Below are 27,397 nucleotides of genomic sequence, written 5' to 3'. Positions count from 1 at the left end.
GACGCTTCGCTTATATTCCAGCACCGCCGAATTTACCGTTCTTTTGTTCCGTTTTCTTTTAATAAACCGCATTATACCACAAACAGCAATTTAAATACAAAAGATGATGTACCTCAGGTGCTTTGTCGTCTCGAGCCAAATTCATATAATCGAATGCACAGCGAGTACACGCGTCCCCGGAGAAAAGTTCGTCGTTCAGCCGATTTCCGCGTGTCCAAAAGGTAGGTGACCTTGATGACACACGAAACGCTAGATAAAGACCAGCAGCGACGAATCATCAGCGATCGGGGCCGGAAATCCTAACCCCTGAACTAAGCCCTCAGCCGTGAACTCTACGGCACAGCGAGTCATTGTTTCGATCGGCGGCCAATCGCCTTTTCCGTATAAAACGACTTCCGTCAGGCCGACGCGTGCGCGGGGTCACTCGGCAGGAAATCACCAGCCGAATGTTATGTCTCACACTCTCGCGCGAGCTGATTGTCCCTATGCTAATGAGCTGCCCGCGCGAACGCGTGTGCAAGAAGATTTTCGTAATCGCCGCCGCCGACGAAACCTTCTTCTCATTTTTGTTTCAGGTAGCCGATCTCGCAAATATTTTATTTCTTTTCTCGACGTTTTTGCGAGAAGCCGCGGAGCGATGCGTATCTTCGGAGCCTTCGCGCGCGATGAGGCTCGAGATTGAAAAATTATGCATTATCGGCGAAATTGGCGGAAAGAACGGCGAGTTCGGAGGCTTCGTATGTAACAAATTGAGGCGATTAAGTTGAATTAAGTGTAATTTATGGTGCGCGCGGAGTTTTGTTGTATCTTGCTCTCTCTTTCTTGCCGAGAGACGCGACGAGTTTTGCTGCTTTTATCGGTTTAATGGCTTGTCGAAGGATTTTCGAGAATGAATAATCGCGGCGTTTCTAGAATTATTTTAATACACCGGCTCCAGGCAGGTGTAAGAGAAATTCGTCGATTCGCACTTAATCCTGTTTTATTAAAATCCAGATTTTTTTACAAGCAAACATCAAAGATCCAAGTATAATATAAAGTATATACTTAGGACTCTAAAAAAGAGCCCAGATGGTCTGGCCTACAAAATACTGGCTCTTCTCGGGTTCACCCCGCTCTCACTTGCACTAGTCGTTAGTGAACAGATGACAAAGTTCCATGATTAAATTCCGACCACGAGTTTCCCCTTTATAGAAACGAATTTTACAGTGCGGTGGTTAAATTTGCGTTTGCGCTTATCGTAATCGTCCCTAATCACCGTCTTCGTCACCCGAAAGACTGTCGTAAGAATTTATCAACTAAAAACAAGCCATCGCGAAATCCCAATGATAAAAAGAATCCTATCAAAACAATATAGTTCAAAGCTCTCCCAAACGCCGAGTCTTAAAGTAATTTCTCGTTTCTTACAGCTGCGGAATAAGGGAGTGTAGTTAGCTCACGGGAGGAGTGACGCCAATCCAGTGGAGAGAGAGAGAGAGAGAGAGAGAGAGAGAGAGAGAGAGAGAAAGAGAGAGATACAATAAAGACAGTACAGCTTAAGGAGTTTAATAGTCGAGGAAAAAGAACGACTGTATAGAGGGGGAATTTCAACCCTTTGCGAGAGGATGCCCCAGCGAGGCCTGTGCGCTTCGTTAATCCGTAACAGGCTGCGCGCGCGCGAACTCGAATATCGTCATTATATATTAACACTCCGCGCGCAAAACTGCTGCTCAAGTTTATTTTTCCGTGATTTATCGCCGTTTTTGTTCCGAGCCACTTGTTTCAAGTGATGGCGTCATAGTTTTTGCGTGGTGATTCTACGTACTTAGAAACGAGCTTGTGTGCTATACTTTTTTGTAAATCCGAGGTATTCGTATTTTGCAATACGAGACCAATTGCGTGCAGAGTGATGTCCTTAATAACAGGGAGAATATTTCAAAAGGCTATAGTTTTTCATTATTAAATTCAATTTTTCATATTTATTTTTCGAAAAATCAATGACTCAAGGCATGCATTTTTTTATCATACATAGACATATTAATAACGGTATTTTGTTGAATAATCTTTTGGCGACACCACCAAACCTCTACCCTTCCTGGCTCCTCGGTATACCGTCTCAAGAATGTCGATCATCTCTTGTTTATCTTCGATTATCCAGTTGATTTTGTTGTTATTGCCAGTGCCCAAATCAATCATGATGTGCTTGTTTCTGAAGAAGAACATTACTGTACACGGATCGTACAGCTCATACATTTTGTTAAAGTCCGACACTTCTGACGTGTCTACCAAGTAGACGACAGCAAAATTCTTGACTTTCTCTACGATGCTGTACAAGACTTCGTCCATTTTCATGCACATGGGGTCCCAATCGTGGCCAAACCTAATCACCTGCAAATCAAATGAATAAAAATTCAACTTTTGCAAATAATGATTTGTTTTATGTACACGGAAAAACTTTTGGTACCCGGGGAGCTCTAAAAATTATACACATTATTTGGAGTCCTCACGACGCGGTTTTGACTCTACGCTATATTATTTTGGAAGCTCTGTACACCCGAGATTCTCGGATGTACAGAGACTCCAACTTGGAACCCTGGGGCGCCCAATTCCCGAATCTAAGCCATTCCCCCACCACGCGAGCGTGTTTACGCACGCAAAGAAAACGGTGGTGGGGAAAGCCTGCATCTCGGCCCGTCTTGGCTTGCATGCCAGAGTGGGGGCCCCAGAGGTCCAAAAGTGGAATCTCTTAGACTCCAAGAGTGCCAAAAGTTTTTCCATGTAACGATTCATCAATGGCGACGCATCCGACTAAAATGTGTCCGTCATGAGAGTCTCATGAGCATGCGCATCTATAGACGCTACGCATGCGCAATGCGTATGGACGCTGCTCATGTGCATTGCGTACAGACGCTCTTATGTATGTCTATAGTCCTGAACTACACAAAGAAAAAATCAACTTTGAGGTTAACTTACCACAACACGGTCTTCTTCAGATAATATTGCCTGGTCCACCTGCCAACCATTCTTTAGATGACATAGCATGTAAGACATTTTTATTCGTGTGTGATGTCGTCGATTTCACTAATACGACACTCCAAGAAAGACTGAGTTGAGTAGAATGCAACAACACTCTCCAACGCTCAAGCTGAGACTGATGATTTCTCTCCTGCGACCTTCGGCCTTGACCAGCTAGGAATGCGTCGGTGCTACCCCCACTTCTAAAAGAACAGCTGATCCCTGTCAAAGTGAGGGCAGCACCATCGATCCCGAAGAATCAGCGCCCTCTTCCACACTGAGCACTGCAGGACGCTTTGACATGGAACTCGGCGAGCTTAAGAGCGGTAAATTCAAAAGATTTGAATCATTTGTTTATTTATCAAGATTATTTATTTATCAGGACCTGAAATTCCAAACAAAATTAACCAAAACTCATCATAAGCAATAATTTACGTTTTTTGTTACCTTACCAATCAGATGCCGATTAAATTGGTTTCACTCTTCACGGATGACTTTTTGAAGAGGGTAAGATTCAATGCAAGAGCGCATAAATAATAACTCGAATAATCATCGAAGTTAACTCGGCAGCGCGGGCTCGTCGCAAATATCTTTTTTTTCACTTTCATTGTCTCTCGAATTTCGCCGGAGCACAATACAGTTTTTTTCACAGTCTCGCGGCGGCGGCGGCGTCGGCGCTATATATCTTTCTTTGTCCCTCTCGTTCTCTCCCTCTCGCGCGCGCTGCCTTTGTCACATACTATCTCTTTCTTTGTATGCAAAGAAATACCAAGAAGGTTTTACGCGCGCGAGTCCGCCCCCTTTGCCGGCCAGGCTAATTCCATAGTGCGCGACAAGCAATTGTTTTCCCCTATTGGTATAGAGAGCGCGAAGCGCAGCTCTTCGATGCAAAGCAGAGAATCGCGTGCGCGCGCGGATGTGCAGCTGTACGTGCGCGTATACCTGTATACCTATATACTTACACGTGTGCAACTTCCACTGACGTCAGGCGCGCGAAGAGCGCGAGTCTTTGACCCGCTTTGGACGTAATCTTCGCCCGCGCGCGCATGCTGGAAAGAAGAAGTTTGAAATTTTGTTTCGTTATAGTAATCCAACAGCTCTGCGTGTTTGTACACGCCCGTGGATTCGTATACGCTATCGAGTTTCGAGAGAGAGAGAGGAAAAAAAGCGGAAGGATTCAAGATTCAAAAACAAGTGTCGGCGGAACTATGTAAATTCGCGCGCGTTCTACATAAGTGCCCTGAAAAGCAGAGCAAATAGATTTCCACGGCTACGCTGTGTGTAGGTAGCGCACTTTAAAACGGCATTAAACCTGATAAAACGATACGAATTTAATGACGAAAAGTACCCCAACACGGCGGAGAGCAAAAAAGACGCCAGAACGGCTAATAGCAGAGGCGGAAGGCAGTAGCAGCGAGCTATCCGGTTTCGAAGCTCAAGAAAATGACAGCGCATTAGGTAATCTCTGGATGAAGCTCGTCGGGGACAGCATCAGCAGCACAGTGCTAGTATCTCCCTCCGCGAGAACGAGCGAGAGAGAAAAGACTGTAGGAGAGACGGAAGAAAGGAAGCTCGTGCGTAGCGGCAGCAGCAGCAGCAGCAGCAGCAGCCGGGCTCCAAGAGAGAGAGAGAGAGAGAGTATTGATCCCACCCTCCGAGCAACCCCCAGCTGGCCTAAACCCGCCCGTCCTCTCCTTACCTCTCTCTCTCTCTCTCTCTCTCTCTCTCTCTCTCTCTCTCTCTCTCTCTCTCTCTCTCTCTCTCTCTCTCTCTCTCTCTCTTCCCGGCGCTTGTTGTGTGCTGCATACCAATTTTCTTGATTTTTTCCCTCTTCTTCTCTTCCATCCCGTGTGCCCGACTTCCTCTCTTTCTCTCTACGCAGAGAGCTCGCGCGCGCGGGGCAGCAGAGTGTTTTCGATATATAAAAACAAAAGTATAATGCGTTTGTCTCCCCGCGGTAAATTGAACGGGAGTGATAAATGCCGTTATATATAGTACGGTATATACTTGTTCGTCGCATAGTCGAAAATTAATTAAACTATAGTTCAATGCGGGAAAGAGATAGCCGGATCAGCGCCGCGTAGCGGCGATAAATCGCACTTTTTGCGGGCGTTACTCACACCGTGTCGAGATAATAACTCATTACACCGCTATCGTGCGGTGTGTATAACTCGCGCGCGAGATTTATCAAACGGAGAAATTTTTTCCTTTGAAATAACGCTGAAACGGCTGGAAAAGCTGATAAACTCAGTCTCTCGCTGTGTATTGCTCTCGCAGCAAAAAGACGAGTCCGCACTGCACCGAGCGCGCGCGCGCACGAAAAGCAAAGCGAGCGAGCTAGTTTGAAGTCCGCCCGCGCGAGATAAAGCTGGTCTCGTCTGGAATCTTCTATTAGCAATTATAGTTGTAATTGTTTCCTGCAATATGCATGGAAATAGTGGAATTATTTAAACGCTCCTACTCTCTTTCTCCTCTCTTCTCTCGTATTCTCCGAAGAGACTCTAGGAGCGTCTTTTCTCCACAGTGTGTATACCTTTCTTCTTATCTATGTATATATGTACGTGTATACGGCGGGCTAAAGCTTACTCACTTATACCCGCGCGCATCTTCTTTTCTCTGCTCTGGGCCGAAGGAATCGAAGCAGCAGCAGCAGCTCTTCCATGGATTTCGCTTATACTCGTTGCGAATCGGAGCACGGAAGAAAACCTCGAATCCGAATCCCCGAGGCGGTGCGCCGGTAGTTAATGGCTAATGGACTGGAAACAATTTAACCGGAGAAGCAGAGACTCTCTCTCTCTCTCTCTCTCTCTCTCTCTCAAGCTTTCGCGTAAGAGTTTTCCTATACTGTACAATATAAGCTATACGTATACTCTCGGCGGTTATGGCTCGGACTCGAGCTTGATTCCGAGTAGCAGAGGCGACGATGCGTTAGCTCTAATGTCGCGCGACACTTATTCCCGCCCTTCCGAGAGCTGGATACAAACGCCCGATTTCCGTCGATTTCGCCGCGACCGGATGGGAAATTGGATCCGATTGGGAATCGCCGATTAATTGCCAGTGTATACGCTACTTTTATTTCCTTCGTATACATACGGAAAATCGCGAAATCGAGAAACCCCGACGACCGCACAAAGACAGAAACTCTCCAGCGGTCCAGCAGATAACGAGTCGATGAAGAAGAAGGAGGAGGAGGAGGAGAAGGAGCAGAGGGAAGAGAGAAAAGAAAGCAAGCATTTCGAGTATATCTCCCAACTGTATACACATACACCTACCGACCTGCACGCGCGCGCGCGCGGATCGGATCTCTGCGTAGTGCGGTGGCCGGTGCATTATCATAACCGCATTCTCGATGCGCGCGCGCGCCCGCGTATATACAAGAAGGAGAGCGGACACCCCGATGCTGCTGCAGCAGCTTTTCTTTCTCTTTTTCCACTGCTCGTGCATCTCTCCCGCTTCGCTTGTCTTCGTTATCTATCTCCTCGGCGCTAGAGTAGCTGGCCGTGTGGATATCGATAAGTCGCTCACTCTCTGCCGGAGTCGTTGAATTGCTTTGTTGTTATACACGTGGATGAGAAAAAAGACCCGTCACGCTACAGCGGTCTACCCGAGCGTACGGAATCAGTCGTGGAAGCGTCAAGCTCCTGCGTAGAAGTTGCAAAACAAAGCAGTTTTGGACTGGCCATACCTCCATACTATTTTAGTCTCTGGCTAGCGACGCTAGGTGGCGCATCGACACTTTTCTACTTCCCTCATCGCTATTACCACACCTATGCCAAAAAAGGGTTGATGCATTAGCCTGAATTGACTAGTGAACGACGTGTTTGTTAGCAACGTACTGCGAGATGCTTAAAAATGAATTTATGGCATTGATGTGCGAACGCTTATGCAAACAGTCGTCTCTCTCTCTCTCTCTCTCTCTCTCTCTCTCTCTCTCTCTCTCTCTCTCTCTCTCTCTCGTAGCGCAACTGTACAGCCAGCGCGGCGTAATCCGAGAAAACGTCAAATGGTTAAAAGTGTTAATCAAGCCCCCATTACCATAAAATTCATCCCGTGCCTAAGGTGACACTAATAGGCATTAAAATGACGAAATAAAGAAGCCACGATGGAAAAAAGAAACAGACACAGATCGACACACACGAAACTCTCGGCAAGGTCGTCTTCTTTTTGATACCCCGTTCGCGAGCTGCGCGGGCGCGCGCGCAACAGAAATAGGAGAGAGACTCGCGCGGCGCGGCGGCGTGCATCGCCCGCAGCCGATTATATTCATATATGTAGAATTATTTCGAGGAGACTTTGAATATAATGCTCGCGAGCCGCGGCTTTTTGCCCCGGCGCGTGTATACACGCGAATGGGAGTAAAAAGAAGAGCGAGCCGATCGGTGTGCTCTACCGGAAAGATGGGTATGGCGTATACGGTTGTCCGGTTTCGGAGCGAAAACGTTTCTTCTTACCTAATCTGTCCGAGCGTTCTGCATATCATTCCGGTGGTTTTTCGCGATTCCGCGCCGACGATATACCAGAGAGAGAGAGAGAGAGAGAGGCGGACGCGGTTTCGTAGAAAAACGAGTTGCTGTTGTTCCACACCGATATGCGGCTGATTCGCGCTTCAATACTTAATTCGACGAGCGAGTGAACTGTTACGCTCCACATTCGATTTGGAAATGCACTTAGGATAAAAGTCCATCGCCCGCAGGAGGCATAAAACTCAAAGTCACAAGTCCTGTTCATCCATTGTTATATAGCTGCTGCGTTGCTATAAAACGTATTTTTTCAAGAACTCGAGCCGCTTCTCTCTCTCAGCTCTCGCGAGCGAGCGATCCCAGAATTTGTTCGATCGTCTCGGAAGAGAGATGGAAGTGTTATAAGGAAAAGGAGAGAGATGACCGAGGGAGAGAGAAGAGAGTCCAACCGATCGGTGCTAGCTCCGCACGGTTTTAGGTCAGATCGTGCCGTGAAAGCTAATCGGGCACTTCTGGGGCTCGATTCTTCCTCGCAGCGCGCGGCGGCAGTGCCAGCGCGGAGTCGAGAGATCTCCCGATCCGACGTGTCATCGATTTCTTTCCGTCAGCGCATTAAAGGAGATATTATTTTTTAGGTCCTTAATTGCCAGCGAATCAATTACCCCAGCGGGCTCTTTAACGAAGAGCTGTTTCACAACCTTATGCCCCATCGGTAATGTATATAAAGAGAGACAATACGCGTCGACTGAAAACGATCCATCACTCGACCGTGCCGTCGATAACAGAATTGAAAATTCCGATTTCGGAATAAAATCAAGCGGCGCAGTCGAGCGCTTATCTCTCGGCGAAATCTCGTCGAAGAAAAGCAGCGGGATGAATTTCGCGCACGCATCGCTTACCGATCAGCAATTCCTATTCGCTCGCGGAGACAAAAATATTTTCCCGCTTCTGCGTAACGCCTCTCTCTCTCTCTCTCTCTCTCGCTCACTCTCCGGTACACGTGCGTTAGATACAAGCGCGTCAACATCATCCATCATTCAAGCCGGCTCGTTTTATCACTGAAATCGAACGTTAGTCGCCTAAGGTAACTGTGTCGCTGCTGCTGCTGCTACCGATCGATACCGCTCGATTTTTCAGAATTTTTTCACCTGGAACGCGTGGCGTCATCGTCCAATTATCGCCGAGCTCACGGCCTCTACAGAACCACACAGTGGAGTTCCTTCAGCTGGTCCTCTCTCTCCCTCTCTTCGAGAGATGGATATACGCTCCGGTTGGAAATGCTCCGCGCGTTATAACGTACGGGATACCGGTTCCCCTCTAACGACAGCGGGCACATCGATCTGGAGACACATCGCGATAATTCCAGAGCCGATGTCGATTGATAGATCACCCCGGTGGCCACTTTACGAGCGCCGTATCCGCGAATATTGTTTCCGAGGACGACGGCCGCCGGCGCGCGGTATAAACATTTCACGTCGCGAGATTTTTATACGCTAGACCTTCTCTCCCTCTCTCGGGCGAGAGATGAATGGAGCTGACCAAATATGCGTTCTGGACGGACGGGAATCTCTGCGGGCTCTGGCTCGCGCGGATTATATGAGTCAGCTGTGCTAGGGTTCGTAGAAAAATACGGACACATACATAGGTGTGCGGATTCCTCACGGCGTTATTCAATGTTGACGTTTCTTACCTAAGCGCTATTCGCTGACAAATTTCTTGTATGACACGGATGCTCTCGCTGTTGGTTTATTAACTTCTTACTTGCGCGAGTATACACTTTACATTACTCGCACAGGAAATAAGGCTACAACTTATCGCTTTCGTTTATAAAGCTTCGCTTTACGACAGCCGAGCTCGCTCGGCATTTCGCGAGCATAAAATACCGAGAAATCTGTGTTAACACACACTCGCAACGAGGAATAAACTTTTCTCGTCTATATCGTTTTACGACGCAGTTCTGCTCTCTCTCTCTCTCTCTCTCTCTCTCTCTCTCTCTCTCTCTCTCTCTCTCTCTCTCTCACTCTCGAGTCCTTGCTCGCAAGCACGGCGCATATTTTCAATAAGCGAAAAGTGTTGTTTGTTGACTCGCGTGTATAGTGTGCGCAGTTTCTTTTTCAATATCGAGAAAAATATTTATAAGATCAGATCGTAAATCGATCGTTGTCGACTCGAAAGGTCGAGGCGAGACTCTGTCCATGATTAATGTCGCGTTACGAAAGTGGTAATTATACGACAGAGACTGGATATATCTCTTGTGCGCGAGCGTTCCTACGTACGAGAACCGCTCTTTTTTTTCTCCTCCCCGCGGATTCGTCGACGGCGGATAAATGATATATTTGCCAGCTCGTTTCTAAGTCGTTACGTGTGCGAGCGCGAAATTGCGGGCATCTGCATATAATGCGATAATTTCGCGCGTGCCGCGCTGCATTTTGATGCCGGAATTATAACAGATTTAATTTCGGTCCGATCGATCGCTGAGGGGTTAAAGCCTCGCGGTTCCTGTAAACGAATCCGCATCAAAGGCTGTACACGAGGACGGCGCCGCTGGTGAAAAAGTGGCATACAATGTCCCTTAGGGCTATTTATTATCAGAAGCCGCGCGCGGGCGTCCATACATCATACGAGAGAGAGAGAGAGAGAGAGAGAGAGAGAGAGAGAGAGAGAGAGAGAGAGAGAGCGTGCGCTTCTAGATTACCGGTTTCTGCCGATATCTCTCGCGCTTACGCAACGAGAGCCGCGGCCGTAAGCCAGATACGAGAGTGCGGAGAGCGAAGGATTAAAAAAGAAGCCAACCGCCGGCGTATAAATCTGTCAGCGCCGAAAACACCACCCGCTGTTCAGCCGATCTTATGCTCTCCGCAGGGAAAAATCGTCGCGTGTGTGCTGTTGCAGCGCCGGTAGCCGGAAGCCGCGGAAATTCTGGGCTGCAGTCTCTTTTTGCGCCGGAGAGACACACAAGAGTTACACTGCAGACACACATCAGGGTTTATGCTTTACTTTCTTCAGCGGCGAGAAAGCTCGCGAGGATGTGTGTGTGGACGAGAACTGAGAGCTGAGTGTAAAGGCACTAAAATCTGATGCATCGCAGTAAAAGTGAATATAGCTGCAAGCGCTAGTAAAACTTGCTTTTGGCGCGTGAGAGAGAGAGAGAGAGAGAGAGAGAGAGAGAGAGAGAGAGAGAGAGAGAGAGAGCTAGAAGACACTGTATAAGCGCGCGGGGGGACGATGATATTCGAGTTTTCGCGCGCTTTTATGTAAACGCCTCGGCCGTAAACCTACAAACTCAATAAGGAGTCGCATCGATTGGCCGTTAATATTTTTTCGTTAATACAATACCTTGTGTTTTCCGCAGAAAAGCGAATTGGCTCGCCCTGATTTGCATATCTCAGACACTTCAGAATTTAGGCACACGTGTCGACCTATCCGGCTCCAATCAATAATACTCTTTTCGATCGCAGGCAGATTCAGGCCGCCGCAACAGATTTACGAGTCCCGCTCTATCTTCCTGCATTCTCGCAAGCTATACGTAACCCGATCCTCTGGAAAAAAAAATTCCTCGACGCAAAAACAAGATTCTCGTGTGTGTATAGCACAGAATTTTCCGCGTTAGATCGAGGTGTAGTGTCATAAAACTCAAACTCCATTTCGCGGGTAATTCGTTCTCTCTAAATTTTAATCAGCACAGCACTTATGCATTATTAGGGCTTCAATGCATAGCTGAGGGAAAACTGGGCATACTCGAGCGTGAAATATTCAACGTGTCGATAAGACACAGCAGACGTATTCGGTAGTCGCGTCTCTCCATAACAGATGTATTAGTGACACGTCGTTACGTCTCGGGAGAAGAAGGAGCTCGTATGCGTGTGCTAGAGCTGCGAAAAGAAAAACGGGGTTGACTCTGCGAAGGGTGAGAGGGAGAGCTGCTCCGTATGTGTGTATATAGGTGGAAAGGGACGTAAAAGCGAGGAAAGGATAACTCGGAGTGACGAGACATCGTAAAGTCCCATTCGCGCGCCGATAAAAACAAGCGGGATGGAATGTTCGCAGCGTCCATGTGTGCAGAGGAAATACAAGAGAGATTCGGGATCCTCGCGTGTATATGGCACGAGGTGCGGCGAGAGGGTATTATACAGTCTCTAACCGATCGTTTTAAGAGAGTTTCGACGCTAAATTTGCAATACGATCATTGTACCAAGCTGAAGGAACGTGACTTCTCTCGCCATCGCGGGATGCTGCTGCAGATAAGGGAATAACGCGTGTTTTTCTTTTCCTCGCGACTTACGCAACTATAGTCGAGCGAGTGTGACAATATTCCGCAACGTTACGTCGATCAGCCACGGAGAGTAGAATAATCGCGGGTCTACACTTTCGTGTATTTCCAAACCGAAGAGCTTATCAGCTACGCGTAATAACGTCTGCATCGATCAACGGAGCTTATTAACACTAGTCCAGCTTTGCGCAACGACGACTTTCGATCTTCACACATAAACACACACTCGCGCGTAAGTCTCGTATATCGAGATTATCTTCGAAATAACACAATCGCTCATTGAAACGCCGAAAGTATAGATCGGAGAGCTCATTGCAGTAGCCGCGCGCGAGAGTAAGTTTGCAGAAAGCCCGTGAGTAATTGTAGAATCTGCGGCAACTTGTCTCTCGGCGTAACGTCCCTGACGGGCGTCGCGTCGCCGCTGTTTCGATCTCTCCAGCACAGCAGCAGCAGTAGCTGTATATACCTATACACACGAAGCTCGTTGTCGTCCCCCTGCGGTTGTTCCTCGCAGCAGCAGCATCTCTCCGATCTCCTCTTCCTCTACTCCTTCGTGCGCAGCAGCTACTCGCGGCAATTCTGGTACTGTCAGCCGGCGCGAGCGACAATGCTCGATGCAAGATAAGCGAGGGCTGCTGCAGAGAGCGCGAATCGTGTCTCCTCTATACACACACACACACACACACACACACACACACACACACACACACACATATATATATATATATATATATATATACGGATACGCTCTTGGCTCGCGCGCGCGCGAGTAGCCTCCTTTATCTGCGCCTTTTTTTCAGGTGTTTCGAGAATGAGAGAGAGAGAGAGGACTTTTTGCCGGCGTATTATGTGTGTATCTCTCCACGCGCCGTTTTGTTTCGTCCCTTTGTTTCGGGCCCAGCTCTTTTGAGGTTTTTCGCTGTTGCCGGCTTGGCGTATGCCTATATAAATTAAGTGAGATTCAAAGGCGCGTTGGCCTCTGCCGCCGATAAATATGGAATCGGGATTGTTGTTAACAAAATAGCCAAGTTCCTCGCATCGTGTCACTTCCTCGCTGTACATGACATTTACCTTATCTTTCAATTACCGAGATCGAAGGAAGTGTGCGTCGATAAAGAAACTCGTCGTGCAGCTTCTCTCTCTCTCTCTCTCTCTCTCTCTCTCTCTCTCTTCATATGACGGGATTTTTTTCTCACGGCGATCGTCGTATCTCTCAGGAGAGGAGAGGTCCGTATAGATCGAATTATCGAAAAAGCGAGCGGCACTATTTTTTTTTCATCGCGCGTACTTTCTCTCCCGCGAGATTTCTCGAGGTATATCCTACCTACACACGCACGGAGAGTCTATTAAAAAAAGAGCGAGCCCGGTCGAAAGGAGGCCCTCTCGGTTGTCACCAAACTAGTTTCGCCTCCTCTCTGCTGCGAGCGCCAAAAGGTAGGCACAGTCCCCCACACTGGTTTTTGGGTGAGGCAGCCGATCAGCCCACTTTATATACGTATACCCGCACGAGAACGATCGGATCGACGGTCATAGCCCCTGCGGCGTGCATCCGACCTCAAATTTCTACATCTTAGTCGAGCTTTTCTCGAAGAAAAAAATCGGACGATCTTCGGCGCCGGGGAAAGTGACCGTCTGTGTGCGTAGATATAGCGGTACTTTATTTTTTAATTATGTCCAGGAGAACTACCTGCCTCCGCTCTCGCTGCTTTATTGCTTCCGCGCGACGAGACGCGGGATTTTGAAAACTACTCGCGGTCGTATTTTATATGCGCCGCGGGAGAGGACTTGGGGTATGGTTTTTTCGGGGATTATTGCTATAATGGGATTTCAAGCGAGAGTACGGGGCATAGTTTTATTTCATAAACGTGAAATATCACGTGCTGCGGAGGATTTATAGTCGCTGATGCCGCTCTAATTTGTAGCTACGTTTCGGTCTAAATTACTTGATTATCCGCCCGAAATATTCAACCTGATTAGAACCCGGCGACACAAAAGTACCTCCAATAACGGCCATTCTTACGCGTTTCACCGAACATCGATCTGCGCAGCGATCCAATTATCAACACTACACACACGTGTCCAATAATTATCGCACGTAATGAACCATCCGCGATGATGGCTATAACCATCATTACGCTTTGGCATAATTAACGGACGGCTAGCGCCGGTTCATTACGTACGCTTTTTTTGCGTCGAGAGCTTCGATTCCACTCTATCCGTCGCTTTTTACCGATCGCGCGTCTTTTTGTCACCGGCATTTCTTAATCACTTTTTGTCAATCATAAATTCTGCCGCACGCGGGTTTGAATTAGTGGATATAACTCGCTCTCTCGCGCAAAGAGAACCAGAAGAAATTGAATCGATTAAAACGAGTGTGTGTGTGTGTGTGTGTGTGTTTGTTTCTGCAGCTGACACGACTTGCGTAAGAGTATCTGAAAAGCGCGCGAGTAATGGAATCCGTAATCAAGCGATAAACTTTTTGCCTTTTCGGATCGTCATATCATACCTTCTAAATATACCATTAGCTGTTGAATGATCGATCGGCTTATAATTACCTCGATACACCCGTCGGTATAATTTATCACAGCACACACACATCGCGCCGCGCGAATTTGTCGCCAAGTATACGACTACGTCCGATCGGAGAACAAAAGAGAGAGCAAATTTACAACGGAGCGATAGACTTAACGAAGAGCTACACTCTCTCTCGCACCCCCGGGGATTTATTACCCCCGGCAAAAAGGTTAACTGAAAATCCTGGGCCCGAAATTATAAAGCGATACACACACACACACACACACAGAGGCCGCGCACAGGAGTTTCTTACCGGCGTCAATTAATTCCTCCTAAGAAAGAAGCGACTTTCGCGCGAGCATCTTTCGCGACGGCGAGATTTTAATGTCCCTTTTACGAGCCTTTAAAATACCGTGAGCCAGGCTGCACCGGCTACCGAACAGCGCGGAGAAGCCTCTTAATTATTTTACGAGAATTCCAACGACACAATGCTTCGCCAGTAGCGCTATACTGGACGAGAAGCAAGAACGAGCAGTAACATCCTGTCCGCGGCGTGTTGTATACGTGTAGACTCGTCGAGATTATGGATTATATAACTCTTGCGAGATCCACCCCCGTGTATGGGCGAGTCCGATCCGCGAAAAACTACGCTTTTTCCTTCTATACCGCCGGAGAGTTTTATCGGGGGATAATTATACACTGCGCAGCGCTTTTATTAAACATTTTCGAAACTACACACGATCAATCTTCTCACTCGATAGCGCGATTGCGCTTTTAATTATTTCGTCTTTTTGCGGCCGACACGAAACTCGATGCAAACTGCCATTAATTATGTTCCTTGTGACACTCGATTTAGAGGAGAGAAAAAACAGTCGAACAAAGACACGAATCCGCGCGAAATATTGATCCCGATGTAATCAGCGCTGATGGCAATTCACCTGTTGAGATCGCGGCGGCAGCGGCGGCGAGAAAAAAAATAACGCCGCGAGAGAGATCTGCATTGTAAATCATAGTCTATACGCCGGCGATAAAGATCGCGCGTTGCTTATTGAGGATTCGATATTTCGCGCGAGAGAGAACTTGCGTAATTGTCTTGCGGAAAGCCTATACCTACGCACGTGGACTATTCCGAGAGTTCATCTCCGAAGGCATATAAGAGTAAAGGATTTTACATTTTACGGCGAATTCGGGTTACGTAAGACGTGTACACGTGTCGCGCGGAATGAAAGAAAAAGTAAGCGAGAAAAACCGGACAATGCGTGTCTCGAGCTCGCATGCTAATATCGCGCGAGATAAGTACGCTTTTTGAAACTCGGCACGAGTTTTCGTGGGTTTTTCTTCGATTTTTGTTTAGGTTTTCGCCGCGATTACGGAAAATTTACGGCGCCTATTGATGGATCCTTTGTTTGCTCAAGTCGCGGCTGATTGATTGCGCGCTTTTTACGCGCTCGGGTATAATCTCTCTCGCGGCGCGCAAATGTGTAACTGTTAAAACATGATTTGTGGCGCGAAAGAGTGAGATTCTCAATAATCGCGCGGCTACTGCGTTGTTTCTACTCATGGTCTAAATATACACGTACACCGATTATGGAAAAAAAGCGACGGTTCAATGGCTGTATGCACGGAAGCCTCTTGCTCGAAAAATCTATCGAGGCGATGATCTCGTTTTCTCGTCTTGGCTCGCGCCAGACACATAGAATAACCGGCGCGCGTACGCGCGTCCAGAGAGTGAAAAAAGGAGTCGTAGAGAGAAAGGCAGGAGAAGAAGAAGAAGCTTCAGAAGAGTCAAGTCAGTCAGACAGACAATCTCGGCTCGTTTATCAGAGGCGCATTGTAAGGGCCATCTTCTACTCTTGCTCTCTCTCTCTCTCTCTTTCTCGCGCGCGACACCCCTTTTGTTGCTAACGTCTCGACTGCTCAATCCTTTCTTTCGCTCTTTTCATTTTTCTCTCCCTCTCTCTACACCTACGCTCCTGAAAAGTCGTCTCTTCTTCGTTCTTCGCTTCGCGCGTATTGTGCGTTCAAAAAAAAAGTCCTTGTAGACACATACATTCCTACACACAACTATATCTACCGAGCGTATCGGGTATACTACACGTGCGCGTTATGTAGATCGAGCAAAACAATAACAAAATGAATTTTCGGCACAATCCCGCACGTATACCGGAAGTATATCCTCCTCTGCTCGCTTTTTTTCTCCTCGCGTTATTTCGGTCGGGAGAGGGATGCGAGAGAGCGGAGGTGGATAGAGAGAGAGAGAGAGAGAGAGAGAGAGAGAGAGAGAGAGAGAGAGAGAGAGAGAGAGAGCGATGCCGATGCAATACGCCCACCGCGAGAGAGAGAGAGAGAGAGACCGGCGAGATACGATCTTTCGTAATAGCCGACGCGCCTGTGTCACAATTTCCTTGGGCTTTTAAAACGCTCCGCGTATGTATGTGCGCACGTACGTGCTGCACACTTTTGGTCGTGTGTCGTCCTCGTCGCGTGGATGTATCCGTGTGTGCGTGTCCAGAGATCGGCGAGCGAGGTTGATGGGGTAATCCGAAACGCGCGCGCGTGTAATATAGCCGAATTTTGAAATTGTTGTACGTTGAGTTTTGGCGCTGCGGCGCGACGCGCTTTGTTTCGGCCGTCGCAGAGGTATAGTGATGTATGAGTTTTCCGACACGCTGGATTAGTCAACTTTCGCAATTTGAATTTCACGCAGAGACAGATAACTACCGTGTTTTACATTTCGGGACGTTCACGATCGTACAGTGCGTGAAAAGCTGTAACGTGGAAATTCGTAGATATCGATACGAGCGTTCAATTAGTCGACTCGGCGAGCGCAAAAATATACGCTCGCGGTAAACGATATCTCCCAAACGCAAGTAACCATGACAGCGCAGCGCTGGTCGTGCACCATGCAAAAAGAAAAAAAGAAAAATGGTTCCGATCCGCGCTTGCAAACTCGTATATACATATACACCGCACACCGTATTGCGTAAAAACGAGCGCGAGCTATGTCACAACGTTGCGCGCGCTATAGTAGTATATATAGCTCCGAGTTACACATCCGAGCGCGAAGAAACGAGAAGGACTGGTTTGAAAGGTTCGGCTCGCGCTCACGACGGATTAGAGGCCAGCAGCGTCCGCTGGATCGACGCTGAATACATTATACACACATCGCGCGCGAGAGCGTTATTATTGATTTAATTTATGCCTGCACCTTGCGCGCACTGCACTGTCACGTATATAATAGTAGCCCCGCGCGCGATCGAATCGTTATTTCGCGCGCGTCGCCGACACGTGCCGCCGCCGTCGAGCTCGATCGATTTATATTATTGCGAGCGCACTCGAGATAGCGGCGATTGAAAAAATTCGGCCTAAGTGCTATTATATGGCGGGGAAAAAATTGCGCGAGTCCGATCGCGAGCTATTGAATAAACATAAAAGCTGCCTTTTTGCATAATTGTAAATTGTTGGCTATACTAATAGCCAAGATAGATTAATCAGAGGCGGCTGACGCTTTCGTTGTGTGTAAATACGAGAACGAATTACTATATTTGCTGTATTATCTCCGGAGAAAAATCGAGTATAAACGCGAGCTATACGAGGGCGTTCATTGCGCCGACGTATATAATTCACGAACGAACCGCAAAAGCCTACCGCGGCGGCGGACTACAGACCGCAATAATTTCATCGTAGGCGGTATACACATCCCCGGTGTAAAGCGAGGCTCAGCATCGAGATCCGCCGCGGCGCGGGGCGACGAAACGTTCAAACTAGAAGGAACAGCCGATTGCTTTTAAGGGAGAACACACGCGGCGCGCACACGACCGGATACTCCTCCTCTCGCGGGCACTCGTTCTCCTCTTTTTGCGATCGACGATTCCCTCCTCTCTCTTTCTCGTTATCGCCCTTTCCTTCCTCTGCCCCGGCTTTCGTCTTTTTTTTTCCGGATAGCTGCGTATACGTATACATACCTTTTGCTCCTCGAGCTTTTTCTCGGCTTATATTCGAGCAGTCTTGTGTAACGGCCACCTCTTCTTTGTTTTGCCCTATATCGGTGTACACAGCGGCGGCTCTTGGCGTTTTATTAAATAAAAAGGGAGCGGGAAAATAAAATTAGAGAAATTCGCTCGTACGCGCTTTGTACAACCCCCTGCGCGCGAACTTTGAATTAATGCGTGGGAGGGCGCTTAATCGAGTGTAATTTCGAGTTACGTATACAGAAGAGAAGTTAGCGTATAAGTGAAACACGAAATGGTTACACACCAATATCAACCAACAAATACGAGAATATAACACGCTCTCGCGGAGATGGTTCCGCGATAAAAACCGAGCAAAACGCAAGAAGAAAAAAAAGACTCAAATCTCTCTTGTAAACACAACTGTGTGTACCGCTCTCTCTCTCTTTCCTCCCCCTGAAAAAACTGTCATTCCCCCGACCATAAATCCGATGCTATCGTCATCGCGCGTCCACTTCCCAGAAGCTTCCAAAATTTTCGGTTTATCTCCCTATTCGGTGCGTGCGGCACCTTCCGGGACACGTCGCAGGTATATTATATGGTACCTGTCGTCCTCTCGCAGCGCGGCGCAAGTGCGAGAGCGCGCACATCTGGTCAACACGTGGCGACGCAGCAGTCCACCCCCGTAAAGAGAGAGAAAGGTGCGATGGTCATCTCTCTCTCTTACTCTCAGGTGCACGTCGTAGTCCAACATGTGTTTGGTATTAGCGCGGCCTCGGCCCCGTACCGCTCTATGGTGTATTATAAACGCAGCGCGAAACGTGGGAATCGTTAAAGGAAGAGAACGAGCGCGCGCGCGACGCTTACCGGCATCCGGAGGTTTAATTGTTTTATTGACAGCGAACGGCGGCGGCAGGTTTTTCGCACCTATACACTGTGCTGCCGCTGTTGATTTTGGGTGTGGGCTGTTTTCGACGGCGCGTCGGAGGACGGATTTCGGGAGAGAGAGAGAGTGTTTGGAGGTAAAGGTAAATATAAGTGCGCGCTCGCTCTCTCTCTCTCGCTCTATTGGTTTATAGAGGTGTGTGCGAGTTATGGTTTGCGCTACGGATGAGGGCTCTGCGAGACGGTGTAAAAAGTGTTGACGGAGCTGTAGTTTTAGTACTACTGGATACATACTTCTGGAATTTTAACGGTGAGTTCGAGATGGCCGCTTTTGAAATCGCAATAATCGTTGATAACCGCATATAATATAACGAAATATTTATGCAAATTCCAGTTCCAATTCCATAATTACCTTCGCGCACGCTTCCGCAACCCTCGAGGCATTCTTACCTCGGAAGCAGCCGTCAAATCCACGGGAACAAGTTGTTGGCTCATCGAAAATCGCATTAGGGCGATCAGCACGTTCATTCCCGATTGCGCCACCCACCACCAGCAGAATAAACAAGGAAAAACAATGCGCGCCTAACGAGACTACGTCTCCGCCTCCCATAAGCGCAAACTCTCTCGCTCTCGTCAAACAGCCGATTCCGCTATATACCTACATAGAGGCGGGGTAGGTCCTACGCCATACCACCTGCTGACTCGTGTCAATACGACCACCAGCCGTAGCAGCAGGTCGCACTCAAACTACCTGCATTAAAGTGCAGCGGAGACGTCTGTTTGATGTGCTGCAGCAGCATCGCACGCATTTTCTCAAGTGTATAGGCTCTGAGGATTTTCGAAAGTGCAGCGCGCAGGGCGACGAGGGTATGTATCGTAAAATTTCGCAAGCCTCGGTGTTTGCGCAGGAACGATTTTCAGCCGCGGCGTATCTCTCTGGAGTGCGCCGCTCGAGTGCGCGATAAATGATGATTCTGCAAAAACTGCTCGATAACGTTCGTGTGCGAAATTTCTCGACTGTTGTCGTTTTCGAGCTGAATCCGAATTCGAGTCGTCTGAGAATAAACCCGACGGTATTATCAAGCCCCTATTTCTCTCGAAAACTCGAAGCGCGAGACTACGCTAATCGCGGTATTATCCGCAGTCCCGCCGGCTTTCTTTCCGGCGTCGCGTCCGGGAAATATCCGAAAAGCAGCCCTGCGTACAGCTAATGCGCTTGGCCTACGAGTTTCAACTTTGATTGCGCAGATTCGCCGCTAAGACGGCAACTTCGGGCGCGCGCGACCCCCCGGCTTTTATTAGTTTTAAACGCGCGTTAAATAAAGCGAGGCTAAGCGCCAGCCTCGAAGATTGACTCGCGACGCTCCACGCGCGCGGCTTAATTGTACCCACGAGCCACGTGCGCTGGATGAGGAGAAAGAGAGAGAGAGGACTGGATTGGCTTTTTGATATAGGCTCAGTGTGAGATAGCTCCCCTCGTGGTTCTCGAGTGAGCTCGGGGTGCGCGATTGTTTTTTTATTGTTTATTGTGGGATATACCAGATTCGGAAATTTTTTAGTTAAAGATCGACGTTCGTTTTCCCGGCGAGGTCGTTGGGAGGGTGCAATTTGTCGTGGGAAAGTTACGTCGGCGGCGGGCGATTAAAAAAAATAAAAGCGATCTCGCACTGATGAGAAGAAGAGGGAGGAGGAGGAGGAGAATCTTACGTCTCTCGCTTTCTCCTGCCGTTCGTAGGTAAATGAGGGGTAAGGTTGTTCTTACTAGGAAGAAAAAGATCGAGTCGGACTCTGTCGCTTCGACTTCTTCTTTAATTAGACCGTTTCTTTCTCGGTAGCGACTCGTCTCTCTCTCTCTCTCTCTCTCTCTCTCTCTCTCTCTCTCTCTTGTCCTCCAGGGAGAGATGCTATAAGCAGCAGCGAGACGCGCCAGACGGAGAGAGAGAATCACGAGCCGTAACAGATCCAGTCTTTTCTCGGCTGCGCGGCGTCCGTCTTTCTCTCTCTCACTCTCTCTCTCTCTCTCTCTCTCTCTTCCGTCTCTCGATCAACTGCCGGATCACACTTTTAATTCATTTTTTAACTAACTCGAGCGCCGACGCCACCCAATCAGAAAATTGAGAACCGTGAGCTTAATTTCCAAGAACGCAAGCGCTCGAGCGCTCAGGATAAAAGTTGGAATGTCGGGCTGATTTTTCTTTTCCTTCAATGCGGACCTCCGCGTTGTTTATCTTATCTACAACACGCAATTATTAAAATCATACTCGTACGCTCGGCGAATGAAATTACAAGAGGGAAAAAATTCGCTCAGCCTGCACACAATCCCCGAGCCCGGATATGAACGTCAATTGCGCGCATCGAAAAAAGCCACCCCCGAGGAGAAAACTCGCTCGCTCGCGCGCGCAGGTCCCAATTGGTCGAAACGATCCGGAGCATACGCTCCTCTCTCTCTCTCTCTCTCTCTCTCTCTCTCTCCCTCTCTACCTCGTCGCCGTCGTTATTGCTTATCACACTCCGGAGTAGCTCCTCTCACTCGCTCGCGCGCGCCCCGCACGGAATTGCCGACAGCTCACGTACTGGCGAATGAGTGGCTATAAACGTAAAGCGTGTTCTTTTAAGTGGGGCGCCTTTAAAAAGCTCGCCTCCCCCGCCCGGCGCTTGAGATTCGAGAGAGAAGCGAGAGACGCCGAGGACGTGAGGCGACGTGTATAGGCGCAAGAGAGAGAGAGAGAGAGAGAGAGCGATAACCGCGAGGACGACGAATCGAGTGTGGCCGGCAGAAATGAGATCTGCGGGTGGGAGTAAATCGATAATATTGATGATTGATCGACAAGTAAATCGACCTGCCTTTTATTTAGGGATCCAGTAATTGCTCAGTACAGCATGGGACACCTTCTTTCCTGCGTACACGCGTAAAATTCATTTAATAAAAACGATCTCACCTAAATTTCCCGATCCAATTTGATTACCCCCCGGAATAAGTGCCTCCACTCGAGTCCCGATCACCTATCTCCAGTATACAGTAGTGCCTCGGCTTTGACTCCGCGAAATTTAGGGAGAATAAAGTGCGAGCGATAAAGAATCAGAGCGAGACAAAAAAAGCGGCGGCGGCGGAACACTCTGACACAGCCCAAGGCAGCGAGAGCGGCTCCTCTATCCGAACTCAAGGGATAAAGAGAGAGAGAGAGAGAGCCCGATCCTGTGTACAGGGGTGTGTGTATAGGCTTCTGCTCCGCTTTCTCTCTCCCGTAATATTCTTGAACCCCCAAGAGAAGGCTTACTGCAATAACCTCCGAGAGCGCGCTCGCGTATAATAGCCCCCGAAAAAAAGAGGCGCACGCACGCACGCACATACACGCACACTTATCTCTTTCTCTCTGGTCGCGATAAATCTTCCGCGCCTTTAAAATACAACAGCGGCGGCGGCGGTGGAGAGAAAGCGCATAAACCGCGAAGCGCCACATAAGAGCTGGAGAGAAGCGTATATACGTATACGCGCGGTTAGATGGAATCTGCCCCCGAAAAAAAGAGGCGAGTTAGCGCCGCGGCTTATATTCCTTGCGCGCTATGTTCTCTGGCCGCGAGCTTTTATTAGGAGTTATATACACTTTTACCCCGGGTTATTTATATATACGTGTGTGTGTGTCTCTGCGGTGCCGGGAAAAATTTTATTTCCCCGAGAATCCGCCCTTTAATTTGCCGCACGAGCCGTGTGGCGCTCGTCTCTGTACGTTATGCCTCTTTCGCGAGAATATAAGGGTCGGATGTAAAGAGATAGGTGTGTCAGATCTGACGATAAGGTATAACATCTTGTTTTTTTTTTTCGAGAATGACAAATACACGACGTTTAATTCCATAGCTCTTAAAAATCAATTACCCCAAACGGCGCGCAATCGCTCGAATTACCGTACACTTGACATTCCTCACTCGGCGCTCGAACGGCACTTTTATACGCCCTCGCGCGAAATTAGCAGAGCCGATCGTTCGCTCTCGCGAGGGTCGGTAAGAGAGAGAGAGAGAGAGAGAGAAAAAATTGCCGGCAATAAAAATAAATTACATGCATCGTAACGTTCCGTTTCGGAAGAAGCTTCTAGGATCGCTTCTGATTAAAATTGGGGTGAGCCGCGCGCCGCGTGCGTACTACACCGCAATGATCGGCTCCTCTATACGCCTACGGGCCTCTCTCTCTCTCTCTCTCTCTCTCTCTCTCTCTCTCTCTCTCTTCTTTCTTCCGCGTTGAATATAATCCCATCTGCGCGCGCGCGAGTCGATTTTTATAAGCTTTTTTCTAGACGATTTCTCTAGTCGTATAGAGTGCCCTCGAGCCAAAGTCAAGGATATGCGTGTACAAGAGTCGATCACATTAAGTCGATACCTAATATACGCACAGCGTATACGAGTGATCGATTGTGAGCGTCGCGCACTTTCGTGTTGAGATATTTGTGTGATTGTGAACGGCTAATTAGGAATGGTAGTGGCTACCTGCTTTCGCGCGCGCATGTGATTATATATTGGAAGGATTTATTGCCTATTAATCGCAAACTGTGTCACTGCGATTTTGATTCGATCGCATAAGCGGCGTAAGGGAGTAAATATCGTATGAGGATAGTGTATGGAACGGCGACGTGTACGTGCGAGAATCAGGAAAAAGTTTTTGTTGTTGAGATTAGAAGATTACAGAGCAATCAACGTTGGATAAATGTTACACAATTAAGATGTTCGAGAAAACGAGAGGAGGAAAACTCTCGAGAGATTCATTGCACACATCGGGCACTGGAACAAAGCCGACATCGATAATTGCCATTGTTACTGTACATTAATCCGCAGATTATATTCGTGAAACGCAACGTGTCGCAGAAAGTAGTTTTCCGATCCAGAAGCCGAGTAGCTCGTCCTTGATACAACCGAGAATTTTTAAAAAAAAGTCATCTCTCTCGCTTTTCTCAATCTCACCGAGCTGCGCGAGGTCGCCTGCCCTAACGCAGTAGCGGATCGACGCACACACGCTCTCACACCTCCGTCATGCATATACTTCGCAACACGTGCATATCCGCGCGTGGGCGTACGATAAAAGCGTCTCTCTCTCTCTCTCTCTCTCTCTCTCGTTTATTCAAGACAGCGTCGCAAGGACAGCTGGTGCGGAACATATGGATACACGTATATATTCTTCCAGAAAATGAGAGAGAGAGAGAGAGAGCGATGCGTCGTCGAGGCTCATTACTCGCCATTACCCGCGATAAATCGTCTCAGCGGTAATTACCGTGGATCGGAGTTATTAATGCTCGCGGAGAATCGTTGTGCCCGCCATACGATATAATCGCGTTAATTGACACTGTATATCGACGAGCGCACTTACGCCGTCTCTCCTTTTTGCGGTCCAACTGCGCGTTTAATCCGTTTTCCTTTTCTCTCGTCGTCGCGAGCTTCGAAGATCACGGACGCGTCAGTGTGCGGCATAAAGAGCCGGGGATTACTCAGACGGGGAATGCGTTTATTACACACGTATACGTGCATAGTGTGCGGCTAGAGCTGAGGATGCTTACGTAACATTAGCGCGTTGCACTATCATCGTGGAATTTGATCACGTGGCGCGCAAGAGAGCTTGCAGTCCTGCGCGTTATGAGAGTCAAGGCGCACGAGTTTTAAGCTACTCTCCGTGTGTTATACTGCATGTGTGTGTGCGTATGTGACGCGTCGTTTTTTCGCAGAGTCCCGGCATTTCTCGGCCGCGAGATGATGCTTTCATCGAGAGCTCGCGTCTAATTCTCCGCTGGTTTTTCAAGCGTCGTTACGCGCCGACGTATAATAAATCTTATAACGCTGCGGGTTCGAGGGAGAAAAAACAAAGCATTCCGACGTGCTGCTGCTGTCGACGATCGTCTCTCCGTGTGTATGCGCATGACGTTCTCTTTTCAAACTTTTATATTTATTTTTTTTTCTCCATCTTCATTCGATATCTTAACAACTTTGTTTACAAGATGCCCGCGTAACGAGTGTACAATAAATAAGGTGTGCGTTGCGTCGATTGCGCAATGTAGGTTATAGAGATTAAAAGCTACTTTATGCCTCGCTATCGGTCATGCGTCGGATAGAGCTTTGGTTGCAAATCGATTCTTAATTTACGAAAAAAAACAATCTTCCTCGTACATTGTACATCGTTCAGGCGCTTAATTCCCGGCTATGAAAAAAAGAAAATCCGCAATTAAGAAACGTTTAACTCACATATGCACGCAGTCGCGTATAATGTATGCAAATAACAATCGCAATTACGTTTTTCATTCGCACTCCTAGAGCGTTGCACGAACGACAAATTACTTCCGTGAGTCAGCCAGGAACGCGCCGCCGACTCGATTATACCCGTATCGAGCGCCGAAAAATCCATCGAGATGATGACTCTCTTAACACTATACCGCGGTCGTCCTCAAAGGAGTCGCGCGCATATCTCGTGGCTCAAAAGTGCCGCCGATATCGTGGCCGAGAGACAGAAGCGTGCCCTAACAGTAAAGGCAAGGGGCTAATGCTAGTATAGGTTGTGCCGCGGAGTATGGGCCAATAAAACGAGCTTTAATTGATGACAGTGTTTATCCTTTTATGCTAATGCCGTCCGGCACGGATAAACATTACTTTGATGTATGTAAAAGCGCGCCGTGAGCCTTTTACGATTAGAATACGATTGAATTTTAAATGGGCCGCCGCGCGGCACATCAACGCGTTAAATGATTAACTCGCGTGTGTACGAGCGAAGTGCAGGGTATACTTTCCTTGAATTTTCAAATAGTTCGAAGTATAATATGCGCGTATTTTTACGAATATTTTTGCAATGTCACCATAGCAACCACACCCAAAGCAGACAGGCGTTTGCGAGAAAACGCGCGAGATGACTAACGGTCCATATTCGTCGTCGGCGAAGCGTTGTCATTCCGCGTCGCTCGATCCACCTACAAAGCTAGAGTTATGCCTCTAAAATACCTTCCTATAGAGCAATACACCCATAACCAGCTCTCTATCGTAAATATGACGTCGTACACAATTTCCCGGAGGTTCGCAGCCGCGATGGAAAATAAAAAAATCCTTCCTCTCCCATGCACGGCGCCTAGCGACGCTTCAGCCTTGAGCTATCAGCTCGAGGTATAACAAGCGGGCAATAAAGTTTTCAGGCGAAAAACGATAGCGTCGCTTATATATCTCGCGGACGTCGAATTACGGGAGGTCGACGACGTATTACACTCTCTCTCTCTCTCTCTTGCGCGCGCGCATTTTATATCGCACCGAAAATTTTTCCTTTCGCCGCTCGCGCGCAGCGCCTTGAGACAAGAGCCGCGTGGGCGGCCGTACGCGCTGCTATATTGTCTTAAGAGAGACAATCTCGATCGACGGCTAATCGATCTTTTGTTCGATGTCGCACGTGTGATTCATGAATATGTATCTTTGGCGAGTCAGGAGGTCTCTCTCGCTCGCGGTAATTTATGAATTTCCTAAATCGCTCTTACGTAAAATTACTTTGTGCATACAGCGTTTTATCGCGCTCGTGCGCGAGGGATTATTTTATGGCTTTTTTTTCCTAGGGTGAGGAATTCGCGAGTGTGGGTTACAGCTATCTGAGGCTGAGGGAGTATACGTGCGTATAATGAAGCGAGAGCGCTAAGTAAAACGCGTAGGTACAATATAACCTGAAAGTGAATCATCGGCTGCACGAGATACATATTACGCGCTAATGGAGTTATATCTCGTTGCGTAAGGCTTCGCGGAACACAACGTGCCTCGTAAAAAGAAGAAAAGCACAGGGGGATGCGACGCCGCGTGATCGTCGCTAATCAGCAGAACGGCTGCAGTTTTCCGCCTAATTGACACGTATATTCGCGGCTAATGAAAAATTATGTGGAAAACAAGCGAATCAATCACCCGCGAGCGAGCTGCGGCCAATAAAAACTCGTTCTCTACTCAGCGGAGAAAAGTTCAATATCAACCTGTCGCTGCGATATACCCGCACAGAGAGTTCCAAGGCGCCGCTTGCGCCGAAAGAGCGGTCAGCGCTCTGACATTGGTTGGAAAAAATCAGACGATAATGATTCGCGTTCGAGCACGGCTCCGCGACGCTTATCTAGCCGCGTCGCGAAAACGGCTTATTAATGGCGCGCCCGAGACATAAACACTTTACGTAAGGATATTATCGGCCGATAAATCGGGGCCTACACACATGCAAGCGCGCGCGCAACGTCGTCGTCTGTCCCCCCTCGCGAATGTGTGTATATGCACAGGCGTGCGTGCGCTGCACTTATCCCCGCGATGTATCGCCTATCGTCGATCATGCGCTTCGAAGCTTGTCGCGG

General features: G+C 48.2%; 1 protein-coding gene and 1 long non-coding RNA gene across 4 annotated transcripts in view; both read right to left on the bottom strand.

Annotated features, from left to right (window-relative positions):
* LOC103315844 overlaps nt 1-27,397 on the bottom strand; it is a 373,598-nt gene that overhangs the window by 147,742 nt on the left and 198,459 nt on the right. The window lies entirely within an intron of this gene.
* Nucleotides 1,926-3,642, bottom strand: LOC100113811 (thioredoxin-like protein 4A). Its single transcript, XM_001606760.5, has 2 exons — nt 2,950-3,642; nt 1,926-2,364 (listed from the first exon to the last, which is right to left on the bottom strand). Exons 1-2 carry the CDS (start codon nt 3,025-3,027, stop codon nt 2,014-2,016), a joined length of 429 nt encoding a protein of 142 aa, XP_001606810.1. The 5' UTR covers nt 3,028-3,642; the 3' UTR covers nt 1,926-2,013.

The sequence above is a fragment of the Nasonia vitripennis genome, chromosome 2, assembly GCF_009193385.2.
Source record: "Nasonia vitripennis strain AsymCx chromosome 2, Nvit_psr_1.1, whole genome shotgun sequence".
Classification (NCBI taxonomy): domain Eukaryota; kingdom Metazoa; phylum Arthropoda; class Insecta; order Hymenoptera; family Pteromalidae; genus Nasonia; species Nasonia vitripennis.
This window is presented reverse-complemented; position numbering and strand designations above follow the sequence as displayed.

Bases quoted from the DNA above. Each gene is read 5' to 3' on its own strand.
- LOC100113811 (XM_001606760.5), bottom strand. From the start codon at position 3,027: ATGTCTTACATGCTATGTCATCTAAAGAATGGTTGGCAGGTGGACCAG. The intron at 2,365-2,949 runs GTAAGTTAACCT...TTTGATTTGCAG, and splicing joins CTGAAGAAGACCGTGTTGTG to GTGATTAGGTTTGGCCACGA.